The sequence below is a fragment of the Calidris pugnax genome, unplaced genomic scaffold (genome assembly GCF_001431845.1).
Source record: "Calidris pugnax isolate Ruff unplaced genomic scaffold, ASM143184v1 scaffold72, whole genome shotgun sequence".
NCBI lineage: Eukaryota > Metazoa > Chordata > Aves > Charadriiformes > Scolopacidae > Calidris > Calidris pugnax.
In genome coordinates, this window is record NW_015090808.1 from 1128061 (window position 1) to 1152774 (window position 24714).

The 24714-nt window shown below is 42.9% G+C and overlaps 2 protein-coding genes across 2 annotated transcripts in view; both read left to right on the forward strand.

Annotated features, from left to right (window-relative positions):
• Window positions 1–15283, forward strand: part of MTHFD2L (methylenetetrahydrofolate dehydrogenase (NADP+ dependent) 2-like) — a 33706-nt gene extending 18423 nt beyond the window's left edge. The window contains exons 7-8 of the mRNA XM_014938354.1: window positions 5619–5744; window positions 13673–15283. Coding sequence (XP_014793840.1) covers window positions 5619–5744; window positions 13673–13785 — 239 coding nt within the window. The 3' untranslated portion in view covers window positions 13786–15283. The remainder of the gene's footprint in view (window positions 1–5618; window positions 5745–13672) is intronic.
• Window positions 15284–15416: 133 nt separating this feature from the next.
• The window catches only part of EPGN (epithelial mitogen), a 32097-nt gene continuing 22799 nt past the window's right edge, over window positions 15417–24714 (forward strand). Inside the window, exons 1-4 of the mRNA XM_014938355.1 lie at window positions 15417–17505; window positions 18001–18090; window positions 23392–23512; window positions 24283–24435. Of these exons, the coding sequence (XP_014793841.1) occupies window positions 17469–17505; window positions 18001–18090; window positions 23392–23512; window positions 24283–24435 (401 nt within the window). The 5' untranslated portion in view covers window positions 15417–17468. The remainder of the gene's footprint in view (window positions 17506–18000; window positions 18091–23391; window positions 23513–24282; window positions 24436–24714) is intronic.

The window sequence follows — 24714 nt, forward strand, 5'->3', positions numbered from 1 at the left end:
TTTCCCTTAGGGAGACTTTAGAGTGAACTCAAGATTGGGAACCAGTCAGTGCATAGTTTATACAGGTATAATTATGTAAATTAAAACGTTCTCTCTGCAGTGCAAAAATCATGAGTCATTAAATTTTGACAGAAAGGTTTCTGTAAATCAGCTGGAGGCTGCATTCATAAAACAATGGTATCATTCCCTTGCTGTTAGAATTAAGGGCAACCTTGCCAAATTGTCGGGTAGTTTTGATAACATACATTATTAATGGCTGGATTTTTATTTTATTTTTTTCTTTTAAAATTATCGAGTAAAGAGGGAGAGAATGGTAATTGCCTGGAGGAAGATTAGAGTCTGTATTCTTAAAGCACTGTAGAGTGAAATACTTGCAGTTTGACTAGCCTAGAACAAAGAAACAAGCAGAACTGCTTCTGAGCGACCTCTGGGTTTTGTTTACAGGTATTATAAATAGAAATATAAATTAATTTAAAAAAACAAAACCAAACACTCCAACTTACTAAAAAACTTGGTAAAATTCTGGTTCCCCCACAGCTGAGAATATCCTCCTCCTCCTCTCATATCGTTTTGGAGGACAACAAGAGAATTATGTCTTTTCTGCTCCCTTCCTCCCTCTTCCTCATCCTCAAGAGCAAAGTCTTGCTAACTTATTTTCTAGACGAAGACAGATAGATACTTGTCTAAAGCTCATCACTTCCTGTTGAAATGAGATGTCCTTTGCTTCAGGGCTTAACTGCACTATCTCTTTCTCATGCTAGGTCAGCAACAAGAAACAGCCCACTTGTCCCACATGTGGTTACTCAGCTGTGGGCCTGACCAGAATTCGCGCGCTGTGAATGAAAAGTAATAATATGTGCGCTAATTGGAAATAAACTAGTAACTTTTCATCCAAATTCACTACTTCCAATTTAATCATCACTTCCGATTTTTATGCTGAACACAGTTTGTCATCACTTATGCTTGTAGTTAAACGGTTCAGTAGCAATTCAGCTGTGTTTGCTCTTCACATTATTTTCCCTTTGTCATTTGTAAGAGGAGCATGATACAACACTCATTACACAACATGACATATACTTGGAATGATGAAAAAACTAGGGCTAGATTGTGCAAACAGTGTGCAGCCCTGCCCCAGTGGATGCTCTGGGGAAGATTACACTTCAGAAAGGTGGAATCCCTCCAAGGATCCCCTTGTTACTTGAGAACAGTGCACATTGTACCTTTGGGATCACACAGTCCCCAGAAATGTGCGACCTGTTCAGTGAGTGTTGCAAAAAAGCTAACTTCTACCCTGCCAGGTAGAAACAGCAGCTGTCATAAGATATGCAAATGGAAAACAGCTTTTGGTGTGTGTCTTCAGGTAGGAGCAAGATCCCTATTCTCATTCTCCTCTTACCACGTAGTACTTTTAGAAGAGCATCTGTGTTCTGGCTCCTGGTTTGGTGGCTTGTTGCAGTGAGTCTGTTCATTCTGATGTGGTACCCTGTCTCTGAGGAGTTTCCTGTTCACTTGCATTCATGGCTTTCCTATTGCTTCAAATCAGGTGCTTCTGGTTTTACTCTTGAGTTTGAGAATACCCATCTTCATATGTTTTCTCTCATTCGCTCCCAGCCTTGGGACCCCAGTTTTCCTGCTTACTTGGGTTGTAACTATCCATGCAGCTTATTCCTTCCCTCTCATTCCCTCCCAACTCCTTGCATCATAAGTTCCAACAATGCTGCTCTTGTCCAGCCTACCCCTCCCTAAAATCTGTGTCTCTGCTGCCAGGTGGAGCTTCCTAAACTCTTTCCATACCACGCAGCTTTTGCATTTCTAGCCAAAGCATAATATTTTCTCCTAAGCACACGCAACACTTCACATCCCACCGTAGCCTTTCCTTACTTTGCCTGCTATCCCTGCCTATACAGGCATCCCACTGAGTCTGTTCTTTTTGTCATTAGCCTGGGCCTGTAGTAGAAGAAAAAGTGCAGCTTTAGGTGTGGTGCATGTATGGCCACACAGTACTCCCAGGGTGGTGAGGGAGGCTTCTGCTGTCTTGGCTTTCCAGTCTGCCTGGAGAGAAAAGACTCTTCTGCCTGCTAGCTTTGGAGAGGGGTAAAGAGGAGAAGGAGCAGGGGTGCCAAATGCCAGGTGAAATTCTTCTGGGACTACTTGTGCTGCCCCTCAGGGCATGATCTGTGGTCCTCTTGTATAGGAACTGCTGATTTGTCAGACCCTTTTATTCAGATAGTGGCTGGCTAGCTCTCTCGGGAGTTGGCTATTTTACAGTCCTTGTGCCTAAACCGGGATTAGGTAGCTTTGTTTCTCTGTTGTTGCCCCTCGGGGCATGATCTGTGGTCCTCTTGTATAGGAACTGCTGATTTGTCAGACCCTTTTATTCAGATAGTGGCTGGCTAGCTCTCTCGGGAGTTGGCTATTTTACAGTCCTTGTGCCTAAGCTGGGATTAGGTAGCTTTGTTTCTCTGTTGTGATTCATTGTTTTCTACAAAAATTACCGACCGGGATTAGGTAGCTTTGTTTCTCTGTTGTTTAAAATGTGATTCATTGTTTTCTACAAAAATTACCGATGAAAGATTTTCCCACATTCTTCAGTCAGTGCATTTTAGGAATAGCTGCTCGAATGCTTATCTCTTCCTACTCGGTATGTAAAGCAGGCTTGAGTAAATAGATCTGCTCATTTGGTTTGGGGGTTAGTTTATTTGTTGCTATTAAGTATTTGGCCTATTATCAAACCATTTTACAAAGGGTGTAACTGTGCAGCTTCCGTTAATATGCTTCCATTCCTATCGCACCCAGATCATTTACCCCCATAAGGCTGAGGCATTATCCAATTACCAGCCAGCTTGCAGCTGATTGCATAAGGCTGCGATGAAGTAGATGCAGCCAGATGTTATCAAATGGCATAGGAAAGAATTTGAGGTCTTGGCTTGCTCAACATCAGAAGCAGAGTTTCAAGCTTGTGTCCTATGGGGGAGTGAGAAATGGAGAGCAAAGAAGGTTCTTGTATTGCCTGTATCTAAATGATTAACTGGCTGTGATCCAGCACTTTAAATGAAGCCAAAGCCCTTGTATACCAGGGCTTGCATCCAATAAATCTACAGTCTCAAACCGTAGGGATTTGCTTTCTTTCCCACTTTTTTTCATCTCTCCACCTGAGAAAAAGCTGCTTTGGTGGGGAGAGGGGAGCTTAAACTCCCCCCTTGGAGATACTCTGTTACTAGGATCAACATTGCTCACAGAATGTAGAACTGGGGGGAATTGCTCAAGAAGCAAGGGGAACTGTAATTCTAAAGTTGGAATTCCCTGTCACTCAAAGTTGCAGGTTGCATGGTAGGAAAGAAATCTAGAAAGTCATTTAAAGTGAATACAGAGAAGAGGTTGCTGCTGTTACAATTAAGGTATAATATGCTAATGCAGATAATGTGTATTCTTGGCTCTCTGATAGCACGCAGTGACTTTGGTCTCAGATACTGCTTTGCCTTAACATTCCAGGAGATGCTTCATTTGTTGTGACTCTCCAGGTGTAAACTTTCAGATGTCTGGTCACACATGATGCTGCTGTTTGTGAAGCAGCACTAGTATGTTTGTTCTAAGATGGCCTTGCCTGTAATTAAAACTGCTCTCTGCAAAGTGGGATCCTACTGAGCTGCTGTTCTTGAAAGGGGAGGTCTTCCTGTGCACTGAGTGGAGCTGAATTCTGTCATTCTGTTGGCGTCCCATAGAAGTCTCACCTCTAGCTTCAGCACACTGGGGTAGCTGGGTGAGATTGAGCTCCTCAAAGTACATGTGTGGTGCTACCTGCAGTTTGAAATCCCGTGCAGCAGTGATCCTCACAAAGAGGAAGACATTAACTTGTCCAGGACTACTGCCTTAGAAAATGGTGGTTTGCCCCCCTCCCCTTCAGTAGGACCCAGGTCAGATTTTGTCTGTAATTCAGTTGTCGCTTTTGTACTTCAGTTGCTTCAATACCTAAATAACTGTTTTGATGTCTCTTGCTATGTATATAGATAGCTCAGCTCTGCTGACTGGAAACATAGAGCCATTGACTCAGCTCTTAGTCTGGAACCTGAAGTGACCTTTTAGGTTTTCTCGGTACTGACTGTTGAACATCTTCATGATGAATATCAAGATGCTTTACATTTAACTGCACTGAAGAAATATGGTGCCTATGATAGAGCTGAGATGGCTTGTCACATCGCTGTGTTAGCTGGGGTTTTTTAATAGCAAAAAAATCAAACCTGGGGACACTGAGACCAGGCCCTCCTTGGTCAAGCCGGGGGGGTCTCCCAATTTGCTATAAATAGCAGGACAAGGTGTTTTGTTGAAGCTCCCCTGTGAAAGGTCAGGACACTGTGTGTGTCTTGCAGTAGCACAATTATGTCAGTTTGTGTTTAGCGGATCTAATCTCAAATTCTTTTTCTAAAAAATCACTGCCTTACCAGTTGTTTGCTGTCTTGCCTTTATGAGGGGTAATTAAGTGTATGTAAATGTGGTGTCTTTCCTTCTTCTGTTCAAGGTCAAATGCGTTTTGATCCTTTGTTCCTTTTTTCCGGTGGCACTTGAAATCTAAGCTAATCTCTTTAAAGTTCCTTCCAGTTTTGTGCCATCTGAGCCTTATGCCACTTGTAGATAATAACTGATCCCTACCATCGTGCCATTGACATTGTAAACAAACACCTGGCCCTTGTGGTGCTCCTTCTGCACACCATTTTGTTTTGATAAAGTACCAGTGGAGCCTCTTGCCTGGGTACAATCACCCAGCTGGATTTCTATCTAGTATGTTTTTCTTGCTCGCTCATGAGAAGATCAGGTGGAGAAAGTTTTACTTGAAAGGCAGTTGCTTCTATTCCACAGATTGAGCTGATGCTGTTTATGATGGCTAAATCCAAGCTGTCCATTTTATTTTTTCTTGTTGTCTATCTATTGCTTACGAATGACAGGAATCTAAAATAAGAAAGCAGGATAAGACAGATTTGCTCACCATGCTAGCATATATATTTTGGTGGGGGTTTTTTTGTAGCAGTGGTATTTCATGCAGTTCATGTTGATTATTTAAGTGACTGCTTGAAATGTCATGCAGCTAACAAGTACAGTATATGAGAAATCGGAGAAGTCAAGAGTAACACATATCCAATACAGGTGTTACAAAGAGAAAGATTCAAGAAAATGCTGTGGAGGTAACATACACAGCTTGCTTCAGCAGTTGACAACGCTTCTGGATCAGCAGCCCCCTGACAATACACACAGTTTCTTGTAGCTCACAGAACATCTTTATCATCCAGCCTTCCTTTGGAAATGCTATGGAAAGGACTTACTGCCACAAATCAGCAAGGTTTGTGATCAGCCTCCTTCACTGAGGTTGGTGACTGTGTGACCGCCGGTTTAGCTAAGAATATTTAGTCAAAATGAACAAATATCACCTTTTCTTTTTATAATTACAGACACTGTGAAACTGAGGAATAATTTGTTTTCTGAGTGTGATGTATCAAGACCAAGTGAAAGAATAACCTTCGGTTTTGTGCATACATACACGTGTGTGTACACCCCTTGATATAATGTGAAACTGATGACCTGAGACTACCTCGCCATATTAATCAAATATACCTTGATGATTCCAGGTATCCCAAAGTTGATTACAACTGATATGGTAAAAGAAGGTGCAGCTGTGATTGACGTAGGCATCAACCATATCCACGATCCTCTTACAGGAAAGACCAAATTAGTTGGGGATGTGGACTTTGAAGGTCAGTGAATCACTCTTTATATGAACCTGTTGGATAAAAATATTAAGTTTGGGGGATTCATTCATGATAAACACTTGGAATAGCCAGTGTCTCAAATGAGATAACGCTTGCAGGATTTTTTTCTAATTTACTTAAATGAGAAAACAAGCTTTATGTTTGTATATCTGCCCTTAAGAAGTGGTATGTTATTTAAGAGAGGAAGTGTTACTTTTGATTACACATCCTAGCAACCTTTAAGAGATGCAGATGAGCTGTTAGAGCAGTGAGGTTGCAGAAGGCTCTTGTCCCCAGGTTTCTTTAATCCTTTGTGAGTCTGTGAAGTGTTTCAAGAGTAAGCAATGAAAACAGTTTCTGCTGTTTCGCAAGTGCAGGGTCTCCCACTGTTCCTACCAAAAATTATTATACCACACCTGCTCAAGCTTCCTTTTGTGCTCTCACTCTACACTTGTATGTGAAAATCTTCATTCTGCTTTAGAAGTATCCTTTATGCTAAAGTTTAACGTGGGTTCGTCTTAAGCTGTTGAAAATCTTGGTCCAAGCAAGCCTAACGCATAAAAATTCATGTTACATATTGATCTTTTTATGTTTAATGTGTTGCAGAGCGAGTTCACAATGTAACTTGATTAAATATCTCTGCTCTGGAGGAGCTCCAGACTGGAATAGCAGGATTGTTGCAGTTGAAAATTAAAGCTTATTGGCAGAGTTGAGTGTGGGAAGCTTAGACAGCATTTCCCCACATTATTAATGGTTCTCTACAGTTCCTTATTTTGATAAGTATGAAAATCACCCACAGGTTTTTTTCACAGTTATTAACATCTTGGCTGGCATAATGTCTCAAAGCTTAATTATATTCAAAACGTTTCTAGCCAGCTGTATGTATTTGTAATTACATCACTCCCTTAGTTCCTGCTTCTTTTACTTATCATACATGATACCTGTCTGTTAAAGTCAATGAAATTACCCGCACGAGTGTAGCCAAGTGATTGTCTCGGCAGGCATTTGGAATGTGTAACTGTACGTGTACAATAGAGCTCCAGTAGAAAAATACTTTAAATACATTTGATTTTTTTTTGTTTATTTTGTTATCCTTCTTACACTGTCACAAGTAAAAGCTTATATTTTCTGGTTTCAGAACTAAAGTTGAGAGAGTTTTCAGGATTTTTTTGTTTGCGTTAGCAGCTGTGGGAGGAAAAAAGCTATAACTTTAAGAAACATGAAATTGTATCCTCTTTGTTTGTTTTTCTTTAAAGACGATACCTTCTGAATGTAATATAGGTGTAGATTCAATGGCAAGGCCGTGATTCAGAGTTTCAGCAATGCGCTGTATATGTCTCGTCATGTCTGCTGTGGGTTGTTCTCAGGATTTTACCTGGGGGGAGGGAAGATCCAAAAAAGAGGGAGGAACTTCAACTTGGATTATGCCACTACAGTTGCAAGTAGCATTTCACTGTACATTGCCAAAGGGAAATTGTTGTTGGTTCATTGGTATCGGTGAAAGTTTCACTAAATCTCTAACAAAAAAAAGAAACCATCCCAATGTATACAGTTCTGAATACTAAAAAAGTAAATCACCCTTGTGCAGTATTTGATTTGGCAGTTAGGAAATGGAACAAGCTAGTGTATTCAGGTAGCAACTAATGTTATTCTTTTCCTCCCTTTGATCACTTGACTGAATTTATATTTAAGCTTAAGTAAAAATGATTTTTGCAGTTTAAGGCTAGGTACATAAATGGCTGGCATCATATACAGCACCTCTTGAACATCATGTAGCCCACCAATATCTATTATCTCATCAGCCACTTTTTTAAGTAGAAAAATGTGGTTGTGGGGAGAGCAGAGGTTTAGCTGGGCAATCAGAGGTTAAATTTGATTTATAAGGAATAGATGGGAATGGCTTACTTCACCAGGTCATCTGACTGAAAATCTCCCGTAGTGGAAATTAAGTTTATTAGATGGGTGGAAACTGTTTTGATTCAGTTGTCATATCCTAGCAATACTTGGATGCCATACTCTAATCTCTAGGGGCTAGGCTAGACACTAAAGTTTATTTTTATCTCTTGAACAACAAAAGGATGCCATTTCAAAACTTTTTTTTTTAATATTGTTCGTTGTTGAATTCAATGTCAGAAATGCCTGGAGGAAAGAATTCCTACCACTGGCCGAGAGAATTTGATAGCTGCTCAAAAAATGAGTTTTGAAGTTTTGAAATCCGTTCTAAAAATCTGCATTTGTTTGAGTCCTGTCCGTTTCTGCTGCAGGCAGCAGAGTTGTGTGTAGTCCCCTGCAGCCAGACACCTTGCCCTTGACAGCGCTCCCTGCAGCGGGCTGAGGGCTGGGCAGCCAGGGAAAATGCTTTGGCTGTCTCTTAAACTCAGTAAATGAGGAAGAAAAATGCTTAGTTTACTTACAGAAATTTAACAGTGTCAGAGCTGTGCATATCGCTTTTATGGGTGCTATAATGGCTGGCTTGGTAGCAGTGGCATTGGGGTTCCTCTGGGCTTGTGAGGCTTAACTGTTCATTTTGGGTAAAAATCCCAGGCTGTATTATGGACTGTCTTTAACCAGTATTTGTGATTTGCCCCATCCCCATACATCCTCTTTATTTTGACGTTCCAAACTATGTCCACGTCAAAAAAGGAATTTATTATTATCATTTTTGTCAAGAATAGTTTATTGAGCATCTAAAAGAGCAGGAGAGGAAAGCACAGTGGAGAAGGTCAGCTGTGAAGTGCTGAGGTACCCAGCCTGATCTTGCTAGGACATCTTAAACTGTCTGTGCGTACTTCCATTTATATAACCCCATTTATGTTAAGAGTTTGTCAAAATGTATGGTCCAGGGAGGGGCCCTTTTGTAGCTTCCAGGAACCACAAGAGGGAGGGTGAAGTGACAGGGAGGAGAAGTGGTGGCATCCTTAGATTATTGCCAGCACCACTTCAGTTGCTTTCGGGCAGCAAGTTTCAGTCACAGAAAGGGAGACATGTTTCTATGAGCAGGGTAATGCATGTGTGGGTGTGCTTGGCCCTGTTTTATAGGGCTTTTGTTGCCACAGCAATAATGCTAAGGGGGGAGGAGGTCTACAAGGACCAGGAACACGAAGTAAAGCAACAACTTACACAGAGCATTTAACTGGAGCTTTTTTGGGTGGAGCACCATTTCCAGGAGTGACTGGTAGAGCAGGGTAGTAACACGCCAATGTAGTAGCTAACCTTTGAAACTGGAACTGGAAATGCCCATGAAACCAAAGTGTGGAGAACTTGAATGATTCTTCCCACATCTTTGACAAGAAGATGGTGATGCTGGTTTTAGAGTCTTTATTGGATGCCTATATAGAAAAGAAATCCTTTATGTAAGGCTTTCATAGGTGATACAGTTGTGTCGGTGGAGGGTATATCAATGAGAATTGTTCTCCCCACTCGTCTGTCGTGCACAGTCTCAGCAATGTAAGAGATTCTGGAAAATGGGTGCCACCAGGAGCAGGGAGGGGTTCCCAGTACTGAACAGCAGAAAAGGCTCCCTCGGCCAGTGGTGGATGTGGTGAAGGATGATGGGCCTCTAGTATGAATTTCCTTTGGGTGAAGGATACTGTACATAGTGCATGCAGGGAAACTATGTTGAATGCTGTTAAGGTGAAGAATGGACCAGGTATTGCTTCTGGATAGACCAAGTGTACCAAAATGAAAGAATCAGCTGAATGAAAACCAGGGAAGTGTATCCGGTCTTCATCAGCTGCAGGACTAATGACTACAGAGTGATCGGGCAAGCTAACAAGTTTCTTGACATTTGTTCATGTAATTTAAGAGGTTGACCACGATAATCTTTGAATCCAGTTTCTTAATGGCAATGGTGTATTTTAACTACTGTTTGTAGGAAATCCAGGCTTTGTGACAGCAGTTGCTTCTGACAGTTGCTTGGTGAAGCTTTGCATTCATTGTGTTACCTTCCAGGCTGTAGGGTCCTCTTTGGATTGTTGAATCCTATCCAAATTACCTCTCTGGGCAGCTCTTCCAAACATGTGGATGTTCCTGCTGCTTTTACAATAGCTTCAGTTAATTTCTCAGTTGATTTTGAAGACCTGGCATTCATTTGCAATTAATAAAAGTCCAGTCTGTGTAAACTGGTCACTGTATTGCTGCTCTGCAAAAGTCTGTGACCACCAGGAGGCCAGATGGACTGATTCCTTACTGGTGGCATTAAGCTGCTGGATGGCCAAGTCTAGGTACTCCTCTGCAGAAGAGTATGTCCTGCAGGGGTCTAAGTAATCTTGGATATCTTGGATATCTTGAATTTTGGCTGCCGTTGTTCATTATCCCAAGGCCACAGCAATAGCCCATCCACCTGTCTGTGTTAATTAGCTGATTGCAAAGAAGCTGTTGTGCCTAATTGCATACTGGATTTTTCTGCCCCAGTTGGCTCTGTTGCTTGGCTTTTCAGGGTACTGGAGGAGGAGAGATGTATGCACTATGAGCATTACAGTACTAGGCCATAATTCCTTTGTTTTCTTTTCTATTGCTGTTAAGATAGCTGCAGTAAGAGAAACAGAGATAATATCAAAAAGAAGGACCAGTGCAAAATGGGATAGATGCTGGTTGGAATCCCGCAGTGCGTGGTGAGAAGAATCCTGGAATTTGTAGAGCAGAAGGTGGGATATCTGCCGTGATTGCCGAGCACGTGATCCACACGCATGCGGTGCTGCAGGGATGCAGTGATCCCAGGGAGCTTTACAGCGAGTAATAAAGCTGTGGGGAAGCAGTGCTTAGGCAGGAGTTACTCTGCATCACTTAATGCAGATGCACAAGACCCAGAACTGCCTTCAGGTTGAGACTTGCCCGCGGTTTGTGTGATTAACCCTGTTAGGTGTCTGATGTCCTGAGCTTTAAAGGAACCTAGGAATGAAGGGCTGTTTCCAAAGCAGTGGGTCCTGTTTTTCAAGGAAACAATCTACATTTCATTTCTTCTGAAGAATCAAAGGAAGATTTTAAGGTTCTACAGAAACTGCAAAAGAGCAGCTCCTCCCCCATAGGCGCCTAATTTGTATACCAACATGTACCAGATCGGCAGAGAGATGCCTGAGAGAAGAGCAGGCATCTTGAGAAAGTGGAGTTACAGCCAGGGAGAAAGTTACGCTCTTGCTGAGGAGCACAAACAAGACCTTCTGGAGGAACCAACAGTGCAGCATCTTACCTGCTGACGTGAGATGGGTCACACTCAAGTGCCATCTTAGAGTTGGGCTTTGCCCTACTGAACTTCACGAGGAAAGGAAAATCTATTTACATTTTTGAGGGCCAGGTTGCTTTTCCTCCTTTGGTCGCTGGTATTTGTCTTGGAAAATTGCATTCACCATATCTGTATTTACCCTTAACAGTGGGAACTTATCAGATGGTAGTTTCCCCAACACAGGCACCTGCTGTGCGTTTCAAAGTCTGGATGAGCTCTTGTGAATAAGCTCTCTGGGTGGTTTTATGCTAACTGATAGGAAATACGTCTTCTGCCACACTGACCCCCAGGGATTTCCATAATGATAGAGTATGGGCAGAGAAATTCCCCAACAACCTGTGAAAACAGTGTGCTGTGTGTTTGGTGCTGAGTAGGGCTCCTGACACCAGAGGCAATGAATGCTGTACGTGATACTCATGAGAAGGCTTTCCCTAGGTAAGGCACGGTCCGGTTGCGGGTTCTACCTCTTTGTAAGTAAGATAGGAGTAGTTTGAATAATACCACAAAAAGAGGTATGTAACATTGCCTTGGAAACAAACATTTCAATTTAAAATGCCAAAGATATTTTCTATGTTAATTACTGTGTTTACTTCAGATGTGGGTACATTTCAATAATTATGACACTAATCTGGGAAATTTGTAGTAACTGTATTAACCGTAAACACCAATCTTAAACGGTAGGTAGTTCAAAATAGTATAACTATTAAAAAGACAAATTATTTGTGTTTGAGAATATGAAGAATAACTGTCATATGAGATCTTAATTTGTTACAATTTACATGTAAAAGAAAAAATGCACTGCAATTTGTCTACCTTTCCCAATATTTTAACAGTATCTGGTGGTGCCAGTCAACTGAGTTAAAACCCTCACAGTTGTAATTGCCATCTGTCCTCAATGAGGCTTAGTCTTCTGTTCTTCAGTTCAGTGAGGTATTTGCTGTTAACTTCTGTGGCTGCTTTTGTTAGGCCTATGGCATGGGGAGTTCAGGCAGTGGGGTTTTTTATTTCACTTACTCCCCTTTAAAATCCAAAGAATATTCTGTCCAAAAAAAACCCAATATGCAGCTTTTCAAATTCGCTTTTAATATTTCTTTTTGTGAGACCTTGTTATTCTCAACAGTAAAGCAGCACATGCGTTCAAGATACCTTGCCTCTGCTTTAAGTGTATTTATCTGTTTTGTTCCAAGATCAAGGTGCCTAGTTTTCCATCCATTGAGCTCTTCTCGTAGCCAGGTATAGATTCTGTTCTGAAGTGACTTCAGTGGAAATGCATGTGCTCGTGTCAGAGTTAGGCTTGCTCAGATTTCTCCAGGGTATGTGTCTCTGTCTTTTTAAAAACTGTGCTTTTAAAAGTGGGGGGTGAGTTTTCAAGAAATTATTTCTAAGCAAGCAAAAAAACCCCAAACAAACAAATAAAAAACCTCTCATGGTGGCTGCACCTGAGTAAAAAAACCTCTGTAGTAATCAGGTTAGTAATGTGCCGTTTGGACTAACCATTATTAGCAAATAACTGCTCATTACAGTTCGTCATGCAACGAGTTCCCAGCCGGTTGCTTGTAATTCCTTTGCAAGTAACCTGCAATTCCAGTTGTTTGCATTTTGCAACAGGAGATAAGAATATCAAGTCAGGATTTATTGCTACGTTATATTAATTGCTCCTACAAAGAGGTTAACCTGACAGGTGTTAAATGCTTAAAAAATATCTGTACGTATTTGCCTCTTACTTAACACAAGCATTCAAGGTGCGTACTGACCTTGGAGAGTCTGACATGGTTTGTGGTTGGAGCTAATTCAACTCTAAGAGTTTCCTTTCTTTATGAGACTTCGGGAAGATTTGTGCCTCCAAATCATAGTTCAGTATAGGCACCCTAGTGACGCTGGTTTGAGAAAAAAAGAAGGGGAAAAAAAAAAGCCTTCTCTGGAGGAGTGGAGTGTTACTGGTTTGAGGAAAAAAGAAGGGAAAAAAAAAAGCCTTCTCTAGAGGAGTGGAGTGTTTATGGCTGAAGTTGCAATGGGAGTTTTGCCACGATAAATAAGAGTTGTCTTCAAGGTAAAATAGGTTTTGTTCTTTGTATTGTAAAGCACAAAAATGAATCTGCCAGGAAACTGTACTTCCTCCCTCTGCCATTTTCTTAAGTTCCCCTTTCTGATTGTAGAATATCTTTGTTGGAAGCTGCAAGCCGGAGCAGGGGAAAGAGGCTGAATGGGTGACAGCTTCTGCTGGTGTTGATTTGGATGGTTTCAGCAGGCTCCTGCTCTGTATCCTGCATCACACACAGTTTGGGGGGAGGAGAGAGGGGGTATCTCTTTACCTACAGCATGAGATCCCCACTTCTGTAGGTCCCCTGGCTACTGAAGGTGCACCATGTGTCTGACCACAGGGCCTGTGACTGCCTGTTGCTCCCGTGAGGACAGGGCAGCCTGCTGCAGGTCGATCAGCTCAAACAGGTTGTGAAACCCAGCCCCAGAACTAGCCCCTGCCTAATAATATTCAGATGAAGAAAAAAGACCTTGCAGCCCCAGTCCTGACCGTGTCCTGTCCCTGCCGTGGCTGTAATACAACTTCTGCCTTAACTTCTCCCATATTCTCCAGTGCTTGCCCAGTCGCAGCCCTTTATGCTCATTGCCAGTTAGGCATATGTGAGCAATTGAAGGAAAAAATAAAAGTTTTTGGAAACATTCTTAGTCAATACCTTTTTCTCTTTTCTCTTAGAAGTGAAGAAGAAGGCTGGCTTTATCACTCCAGTGCCGGGAGGGGTAGGACCTATGACTGTTGCAATGCTTCTGAAGAACACACTCATAGTTGCTAAAAAGCTCATTTACTAGAGCAAGCGGGCTACCTTCGAAGATGAATCCAAGTTGTTCTATTTATTGATACACAAAACATTTATTTTTTACTACAAAGATATTTATTTCTACATTGTATTTATTTTTTCATGTCAACCTGATGGTTTACAAAATGTTAAAATACTTTGTTTTACCTCCTACTGACTTATTGTGAGCAAAAATGATTTGGAGGATGCAGCCTATGCAGATATGTTGGTGGTGGTGAATTATGTGTGTGAAAATGAAGAATGAAGCATGAATAACAACAATACCTGTGTGTCTGGGGATGGGGTGCAGTTACCAAGACCTTTTAAGCACATCTTTCAAACAGTATAAAAACTAAGTTTCAGCATGCTAGATATCTTTTCAAAATATGGTTTGGGTTCTGAGGTCGTGAAGCACTCCGGGTGTAGTTTGAAATCTTGAATTTATTTTGTTAAAACACTTAGAGATCGCAGCAAAAATGTTCAATCTGAAAGGAGTGAAGGACTGAAATGTTTGTTTCAGCTGCCAGGCAGTAACATGGACATGAAGACAGATGTTCAGGGCATGTTTTAAAATAGTCATGTAAACTTGAACACTGGTGAAATGCTGACCTTAAACATATGCCAGAGGTGTATGCATGAAAAAGTAGCTAGAATAGAGGCCAGAATTTTTTTATTTCCACATGTGGATTTCTTTGACAAAATGTTTTGGTGCATAATACCCTCATCCCACAAAAGGTGACTGGGCTGGATTGGACTTTAGTTAGGTAGAATTTAGGTAAAACTACTGTGTGTGTTGGAATTTTCAGCCATTTAATTATTCTCTTTGTTTTCTGAAACTGCATGAAGGGTTTGGTTTATTCAGTCTGTGATGTAGGAGTCAGCCCTATGAATCCTTGGCTACAGTGTTTTGCTGCTTAGAGAGGACTGTGTGGGATAATAAGATCAGTACATTTCTTTTCCCAAAACTTTTAGTTACAAAGATGTATATAGAATACTCTCATGCAATGTAAAAGTTGGAGCAGAGCAGTTGAACTGAGTGTCTGTAATATTGGCATGAAGAGCCTACCCTGATTCCCACTGAAGCCAGTGGGAGCCAGTTTGGACTTTTATCTTCATGTTTTTGTCTCAGTTGGGATAACTTTAATTTTCATCAAGAGCCTTGGGTGTTTGCTGCTTGAAAGGGGAAGGAAAAAAAACAAACTGTGGCCAAATATTATTTCCATTAAACAAAAAAATGTGCTTACTGCAATAGAAGAAACAAGATGGAGCATCACTGCTCTGCTGATTGTCCTTGTGATGGACTTTCTGAGAGTTGTGTTTAATGCAGTGTTTGCAGAAGAGGAGGTCAGGATCATGACTAAATATATAATGCCAATAATGCAGACACTTGCTTATCTGTTTAAATTTCAGCAGTAGTACGAATGTTAGGAGGATGAAGGTGCCTGTGGAGATAATGCTTAGACTGATCAACCCATCATTGACTAAGATGGAATAAAACTTGTTCACTGTCATGTTAGTCGTGGTGAAAAATTTTAATACAGTTTGGGGGGTGGTTGTGTATTTTCTTTTTTTATCTGTGTGTGAAGAGTGGAGGGAATGGAGGTCTCTTGCATATCCGGTCATTGCGTTGTTTCATCTGTTTATATTGCTGTTCCAGATTGATGTTTGTTTGCTTTGGTTTAACTTAAATCATATCTGCATTTTTTTGTCAGTATAACAATTTATGGCTTTTTGCTTACGTCACTTGAGGGAGCCTGCTTCTTTCACGTCCTGCAAGCAGTTCATTGTGCACTTTAAGCTTTTTCTCTCTTCACCTGTGATGAATGGGTTAGCCTTACACAAAAGCCAGCGAGACGGAGGTTTCACTCAGGGACATGCTATTTCCAGAGGTGCCAGGCACATCGGTGAGAGCCTTCTCCGCTGGGAGAACCTCCAGAAGGAGCATCCAGAGGGAAGGGCCTGTTACTGACCCAAAAAGCAGGGTCATGTGCCAGACCCGGTCAGGTCTGGTCCAAGCACGCAGAGTCCCATCCTCCGGAGCCCTCTCCCAGGCCTGCCGCACCCAGCTGCGTTGCCTAATGACGAAGCCACTGCGCGGATTCAAGCCGGATTAAGCTGCCATTGTGTAGACGTGTGTTGAAAGCCAGGCTGATGAGACTTAGCCCTGCTGGGGACTGATGGCAGAGGTTATCCAGGTAGGCACAAATACTCCCGTGGATCCCAGGGAGTGCGCAAGCTGCACTGGGTCAGTGTGCAGGCATGCAGCAATTCTGGATAGCAAAGGAAGGGAAAAGCCTCCTGGAATGCAGTCCATAATTAAAATGTGCCTAACGAGCTTGTGTTTTTCCCGTAACATCTGAAGTGGTTAGATTTAATCCTACAGGTCACTGAGGAGAGCGCAGCGTAGAGGGAGAACTTAGCTGACCGGAGTTATTACAGCATTTATCAGAAGATTTTTGGTTTTAAATTATAAAAATTGTGAAATGCTTTTGTTGCTTGGAGCTCATGGTTGAGAAAGCGCGAGTTATTGCTGGGGTGAAATGCGTAGCTCTCCTTTAGAGAGAGTCGGGTTGTCGATGTGTGTGTAGGTTATTGACCTGGGCCTTTCTGATGATCTCTCGTATGTCTGGCTGCGTAAGTACCCTTCAGGGAGACCAGTCCTGCTTGTTCCAAGCTGCTGGTGACCAAGGAATTTGGCCATTGTTTGGGGCTGTGGAGGGTGGTTTAAGAAATGTGGGTGACAGGTATGTCTTGGAGACCTACAAACACTCTATGTCAAAAGTATGATTGTTCTCATGCACACCCAGTTCCTTGAGAAGGTTAACGATAGGCTTTTATGGCAGTGCAGCGGTGGGCCTAACGAAGGGATCAACTGATGGAGCAGCCACAGCTTACCTGCTCTTTCAGTCTGTGTTTTCTTGGTGCCTGTGTTTTGCCAGCCCTCGATTTCTGCCCCACACATAGCTCTGGCCAGTGCAGGGCTGGTGCCTGCCTTGCTGCAGAGAGATGTGCACGGGAAGGCTGGGTGAAAAGTGATTAGCATGCCCCTCGGGCTCGCTGGAGCCTGTCATCAAAGGGCTCTTGCTGGCAGTCACTGATGGAGAACATGGTCCATTATCTTGGTGTCTGATCACTTCCTAATCTCGGCACCAGCAGTTCTCCCAGTTCCTCTTCTGGATGGCAGGGAGCTGAGGTACAGGGAGGACCAAGGAAGGGACACGAGCAAAGCAGGGGCTGGGCCCTGAACACCAGAGCAGCATCCTCATGCTGGCTGTTCTGGAATTAACACAAGACCGATGTTGCTAAGGGAAAGAAAGATCACACTTTTCACAATAACGTCACTTTTCATTTTGCTCACTTGTGTTTTGCTGTATTTCATTGATCTGCTCTGCCAGGTTCCAGCTCTCTCTTCAAAACTGTATCTTTGCATGCACAATTATGCCCACAGGTAATAGGAAACCAGGGTTTCAAAAGAAAATCTGATCCCATTGCTAGATAATAGCAGTTTCCTAAATAAATGTGTGGTTGCCCCGGGGTTTGAGGTTGTTGCCAGATGCACCTTTTTTTGATTGGTGAGAACAGCAGATGACGCTTCGTGGCATATAAGTGCAAGAGAAAACACAGGAGCACAGATAAGCAGAGCGAGTGAGCCATCTGGAAAGAAGAGCTGAGGAGGTGTTAAAGCAGCTGCTTGCCATGGCATTTGGAATGCTCATCTATATTTTGCTGAAAGGTAGGTTTGGAGGAGGCTTTTCAAGGTACAGGGCTTTGTTGAACAATAGCTCACTCTTTCTGAAACAAGCGGCAGGGGTGGGAAGCATGCAAAGGCATTGCAAAGCAGGATTACTTCAGCAATTTAAAACCTGGGTGAAGTTTTGACTGATAGAGTATCATTTAGACTCTTTGAAAAGAAGCTGCTTAGACTGGTAAATAGGTGTAACACTGTAGTGTGTTACAGGTATCTGTGTCGTAAATCGCATAAGATAATAGAGTGGAGAACAGCATGGATATGTATTTTGGAAATTTGCAAGCAATAGTTTATTTCCTTACAAACATAATTATGCTGTGGGAAAAGAAAGTTTGAGGCAAGAATATTGTAAAGGAGTTATTATATTGCTGCATCGTATCAGAATTGTATGAAGTGGGTACATGTTTTCTGGATGAAATGAACCTTGAATAGATATACTGAGTTTTTCTGTTACAGTAAGCATCTATTTGCATTACACAGCAATGGGGGCACTGAGTGAAGAGTCAGCTGTTACTGTTTCATCCCTCAGCACAGACTTATGGAATAATTGGACCAAAAACAACGCTGAAGGTATTTCTTTTTTTGTTCTGTTTGTATCTGTTTTTAAGTTAGAGCTTAATAAACAAAAAACCAAAACAAAAAACCCCAACAAAATCTATTATGATAATAGCTGCTAAAATGCTCCTGGTCACTTGGACACTACTGAATTTTTTGTGTTTTATTTGTGAGATGAGGTGCTCTGTTCATGGAGAGTTAAAAACCTTTCTGCAGTAGCAGCTGCCACTCACCTGGGGTAGGCTCAGCTACAGGATCGTTTATCCAAAGTCAGGTTTAATTTGAAGAAGGTATTTTAAGGCTAATTGGGATAGATGATCTGCCTTTCTGATGGCCAGTTCTGTTACTTTTAACTAGTGCATGGTTTCTGGCTGTCTGCAGTGGGAATCTTTGTGCACAGCAGAAGCATAGCTCCAAGTGATGCCTCTCGTTGCTGTTACTCAGTAGTTTCTCTCTTTGTTGCAGTTCTGCTTTCGGCTATCACAGCTTCCACAGCCCTCTTCAGAGCACTGCCGCTCTCTTTCCTTTCTTTCTCTTTTCTGACTGAAATGTGAACTCAAGCTATTTCCCTGCCAACACCTGAGACCAGAGCGCTGTGTTTATCCTGCAAGCTGCATTCTTGATGTTACTTCAGGTGCTAATGATGTCATTACTTTTGGAGAACTGTACAATCTGGAACTGAGGTTTTGGCAGGTCAGTAAAGGAGGAAAGGATTTTAACTGTGATACTTATTAATGTCTTTGTACTTTAAAAAGAACATAAACATGCATACAAATCATCTTCTCTTAATTATAAGCCATCACAGGATGTCTTACAAGCTTCCTTTAGTAGGTCCATAAGTTTTTTTTTATTTTTCTCATAACAAGTCAAACTTTGCTTGTTGTTTTTTTTCTTTTGTCTAATTTCTCATGGTGGTAGTCTTATAGATATGTAAGGGTATCCATTCGTCCATACATATATTATGCATGTGTGTTTCATGTACATGTATGTAAAATATATATATGCACACATATGTATGTGAAGTCAAGAAGATGTTGATTTTTGACTGTAGCAGTTTGGTTTCGCAGTGCAGCGCTGTGGTCCGGTGCAGTGGATTTGTCTGTGACACTGTTCTTCCAGAGCTGCATACAGCAAACAGGAGTATAGTGAGGAAGAAATACCTTGTGACCTGTTAAGTGTCCTGTTTGTGTTATTTCTAGAAAGCAGGAGTTACGGGTCGTGTTTTAACAAATAAGAGAACAAATAAGAGGCTTATTTAGAGGGCCACAGCCACGTCTGTAATTGTCCCATCTGCCTTTACTCTAGCTGTGGCTCTGCAAGTCAACTAGATACCAGTGCTTTTAGTTGGGAGGGTGTTTCCCTCAAAGGAAGAAGTAAATTCAGGAACATACAAACACATGTTTACACGGGTAATTAAAAGTGGTGGACCTTTTATGAAGCCACTGAAAAGTTAGAAAACAGCATTTCCAGAAAGAAGGTTGAAAGGAAATGCTTAAAAGTCACCAAAAAAAATGGCTGTGTCTTTCTGAAGTTTCTTGTAGCACCTAGTCCTATGCAAGTTACATTTATAGTAAGGTTTATAACCAAGGTTCAGTAATACTGGATCCTAAGAAAATGAATTCCTGGTTACATATCACTGGAGGAACTGGCAGTTTCTTGTGGGATTGCGAGTCCTCTGGGGACTGAGGTGCAGTTTGTGCAAAACTATTAATTTCTGGTCGGTCCATTTGCCTCCTATTTATGAGATGATGTCCTGTTCCCTTATTTTGCGTTACATGGGCTTTACTTGTCACCGGGCTGGGGCTGGGGACTGTCAGGCTGGGTGGTCAGCTGGGAGGGAAGGGGGCTGAAGATGCTGCCTGGCTGGGAGCTGGCATGGCAGGGATAAGGAAACCCTGACACTGTTTGGGCTGAAGGGGAGCCTTCATAGGAAAATGGGCAGCTGGGAGTAGGGGAGGGTGTGGTTTCACTGGGGAAAAAATGAGATCCCTTCATGGCCATGAGCTGCTCCTTCCATGCAGCTGGAAAGGGAGGCCCTGGACCTGGGGCTGACCCCTTCCCTCCCTCCCCTTTGTGACTTTCCTCCCCAACGCACCATACTCGAGGGCTGAGCTGGCCTGGTCTCGGTGGCTGACTCTTTTTGTTGCCGGTCTGTCGGTTTTGGCATGCCCAGGCTTCCAAGTACCTGTAGTTTTGATTTCATGTCAGATCTTGCCAAGTGTATCTGCTTGAATGACTCAGTTGTAGGCAGCTGTCAAGTGCTTACACAGCGTACTTTTCTTCCCTCACGTGACATGAAAGGGCACATGGATGTGTTTATTCAACAGCTTATTTAGTATCTAGGTGGATAATATGATATGAATTAGCATAATGCTCTGGGATGGGTTAGAAAATAATTCTTTTTGTTTTTTAGACTCATCGTTCTTTCAGAGGTAGTTTGTACTTTTGCAATGTCAAAATAATTAGCGCTGAGAATTTTTGTGTGTCTGTTTAAGATCCCATCTTGCAACCCACAATGGACAAAGCTCTTGCTCCTGGTGAGGGAGGAGTGTAGCAGCGTTCGTTTGTTGCCAAGATTATTTGTCTGCAATGCTTTCTAGGCAGGCTTCTGCTCTGGGCTCCTGCCGGGGGCTCACCTTTCTTCTAAGGAGAGTAGTGACTTGCAGGCTCTCAGGGAAGAGGTTTCCGACCTGCACCGGGGGAGGATTCTTCCAGGTGGTGGCAGGTGAGAGGCTGCCACCTCTCGGCACGGTGGGGTCAATGGGGAAGGATGCTCTGGCTGCCTGAATCCCTCTGCTGGAAGTTTGAGAAGAGTTGGCTGGGGATTTCATGCCTCTGGCGTGGAGATTGTACCTTCCTTGTCTGTTTGTTTGTTTGTTTATTTATTACTGTGTATGGCAGAGACACAAGTGAAGTATGAAACCTGTTCAGCAAACATCTTCTCAGGGCTCGGTAGAAGAGTAGTACTTTTGGCTGCAGAAAACACACATTTAAGGGCCCTGTTGAGTGGTTGTGTTTAGTGGTTTCACAGTGCACTGTTCAACGCCCTTTGGGCTGAACTGGTGATTACTTGGAACAGTTGGTGCCAAAGCGTTTGAGGAGAGGCACAGGGGAAGCATGAAAATAAGCGTTGCCTGTTTTCTGAGACTCTTCCCTGCAGAGCTGTGGCCTCAGTGGAAATGAGCTCCTGCAGCCTGGGTCTCCTCGGCACGCTGGGCCCTACGCCCTGTTTACCAGGTGCTTTGTTTTCCTTTGTGCTTTCCCCAGCAGTGAGCATCGTACAGTCCTCCTCTGTGGGAAATAGTATCATCCGCCCCTTGTCATTAAATCTGTCTTTTCTTCCTGAAGTCTGGCCTTTCTCAAGTTCTTCTTCTCTTCCTTAGGTCTGTCCCTGCAAGGCCTGGTCCTGTGCTGACTGTGCTCTTAGCCAACAAGCCTGTCCCTGGAGCTTCTCAGCAGCGTTCTCGGAGCCAGTCAGAAAAGAGCCAGAGCTGGTTTCCTACCTCTGTAGCTTTTCCCGAGATAGTGTAGTAAACCAACATGTTCTTTTTCAAGCAGACTTGAATTGTTATTTGTTCTATAGTCTGCTGATAAGCTGGAAGTCTGATTACTCTGTCAGGTATTAGAGGGCACTATTTTCAAAGTGGTGGTGTTTGATCTGAGTAACAGTGATAGTGTGGTGCCTCTTAGGTGTCCAAACCACAGGATTCAGAGCTGACGTTGTGAATTGCTCTAACGTGCAGGCGTAGAGCAGAGCAGCTGGGTGCCATTGCTTGTCATCTCTGCCATGAAGCTGCATGAAGGCCAAAGGAAAAAATTGCTTAGTTGAGCACACGGGGACTTCCTGCCATTAAATGACTCAAATTGGATGGGGAGTTTAGGGGGTTGGTGGTGCTACTCCTGAAAAATGTGTCGTGGGATCTCGAGCTGCCCATAGGACAGCTGGAGGCTTACATCTATGACAAGGGTTCCATCAGTGTAATATCTCCAGACCTTGATTCAGCACTTAGTCAGAAAGGAAGGTTTCTGCTTGCTTGTACCATTGTTTAGTCACTCCGAGCAGACCTTGTCACCTTCCTGCATGATGTTATTTTTCTTGTGGTCATAACTGAAAGCTGGTGTTGACATACGCTCGATGAGGAAATCACCTTCAGCCATCACTACAGCAGTCCCCTGAAATAGTAAGACATGGCTTGGACACCCCACCCCACCAGTGATTCCTGTAACTGCGTAGAGAGACCGGTTCAAACAGATACTTGCTTTGATGGTGAAGCTTTTGTGCTTTCTCTTGGCTTGCCGCACCCCTGCTCCATGGTACACATTGATGCAGGCTTCTTCACTCCTTCACACAGCAGGGTGCCTCGCTCCTGAGCTCTTCTGTCGGTATGTAGCATTGGCACGAGGTCCCCAAGGACAGTTTGGACTTCTCCTTTATTCCCATTTGACCCGCCGTGTTGGGAATCAGGTAGCCATTTTCTGTGCTTTCCAAGCAGAAGCGTGCTTACTGGCCTAGACACATATAATTTTGTGCAAGTTCAGAAACTTAGTAGTTGTGGACCATACTTTTGCACGGGAAGAGCATCTGAGCTGTCTTGGGTGCTTACAAGCATAATGGAAAATGGATGGAGGGAGCTCACTTGTGGCTGCAGAGCTGGCAGCAGGAGTGTTAGAAATGCAGCAGTTTGTCTTGTGGTAGGGAAAAATTAAAAGGAATTAGCTAATAATTTGAATTCAAAATGCAAAGCATCCTGAGAATAATTCAGTACTCTCATTGAGTCCTAAACCCCTGATATTCCTGGGACGGTTGATGTGATTGATTGCAGGTTGGATAGTGCTGATGTTACCCTGGATGAATCTCCCATAATGGCTTTTATACATGCTTCTCAAGAGCGAGTGATTTATTTACAGTTTGCGCTTTCTATAAAGCTATGCTGGGACGTCTTCAAAGCCGTCTGCTTAGTAGTGTTGGGATCTGCTCATGAGATATCACAGTGTGGCTTCTATACACGCTTCTCAAGAGCGAGTGGTTTATTTAGTTTGTGCTTTCTATAAAGCTATGCTGGGACGTCTTCATGGCTTTTATACATGCTTCTCAAGAGCGAGTGATTTATTTACAGTTTGCGCTTTCTATAAAGCTATGCTGGGACGTCTTCAAAGCCGTCTGCTTAGTAGTGTTGGGATCTGCTCATGAGATATCACAGTAAATCTACGAATTAAGTGTCTTCTGCAGGCAGTATCTGTTCAACTTGAGTTCTGAAAATGCATTCAAATGATGTTTTTTTCCTAAACATAACATGACTTTTTCCCCTTTCACAGTAGACTACACAGAGCAGCCAAAGCTCCTGAAGCTTATGCAGACCTGCCTGGAGGAACACCACAGCTATTGTATCAACGGGCTCTGCGCGTTCCACAGCGAGCTGAGGAAACCCATATGCAAGTAAAGAATTCTGCTTATAAGTATCCTTTATAGAAAATAACAACAGTAGCATTGTTTCTTGGTCTGCTACATATTATTAATGTAAATGGGTAATTTTCAGCAGAGTGCAGCTTTCCAGTGCCAGTTGGGTATTTGCAGGCTTAAAGTTTGGCAGAGGATTGAGTGCTGTGGTGGCTCAGGGCTGTTAGCGAGGCAGTGGTGCTGTGCTCCTGTAGTACTAACGAGTGGAGAGGGAAATTCACAGCTTTGTAGGTCACTGCCTTGATGGCATCTCAAATCACAACTGGTGCTGGAGTCAGTAGCAGAGGAATAAGTAAATTTTCACGGTGGGCACAATGAAGGTAGAAGGATCTCCCAAGGTGTCAGCTGCAACTCCCTTATTCCACAACTACTTACACACCAGTTGGGACTGTGGTGCCCTTAACGTTTTTGAGGGTCCATGCTGGGCAGCTCTGGCCTTTGGAGACATTATAGCAGCTAAGGATCACCAGAGCACAGTGCTGTTCATCCACACCCTCCAGGATGAGGGTATTTTTGGGCTGCATTTGCTGCTGCGGCTGCAGTACTTGAGCTAGCTTTAAACTAGATCAACTGGGGCAACTGGTAGCCTTGGTGGAGTGAAGAAGTGCTGACCGAGCACTAGATTCAGTCCATCCTCATTTAGACTTGTTCTAAATGGGTTAAAACTGATGAAAACCAGGATGTGTTTCAGAAATACAGAGCCTAAGAAGTTGTGAATAATTTTTGCACGGTGTATATTTATTTTGTAGGTGCCTTGCAGGTTACAATGGCGAGAGGTGTGAGCACTTAACACTAAACTCATATGCACATAATTCTTACGAACGCTACATTGCTGTGGGAATTGGTGTGGGAATACTGACAAGTGGGATACTTGCTATCATCTACTGCTACGTGAGAAAGAGGTATGGGAGATACATAACCTTCTGATTCCATTTGTCTGAATTGCAGTGGGCAGGAAGAAACTGCGCAGAGTTTTGAGGGCACTGGGAGTGTGGTTTTGCCTGGTACTGATCTGTGGTGTGATCTTGAAGGAGCTGACACTGTAGCTGTGCGTTCTGATCTGCCAGTTGGGTGAAATGGTGGAATTGTCTGAAACATGGTTTTCACTGGGGCTGCCTACATTAGTTATGCGGGTAGATTTGGGTTCTGTTCAGACTGCTGTAGTTTTAGATTTGTCTGAT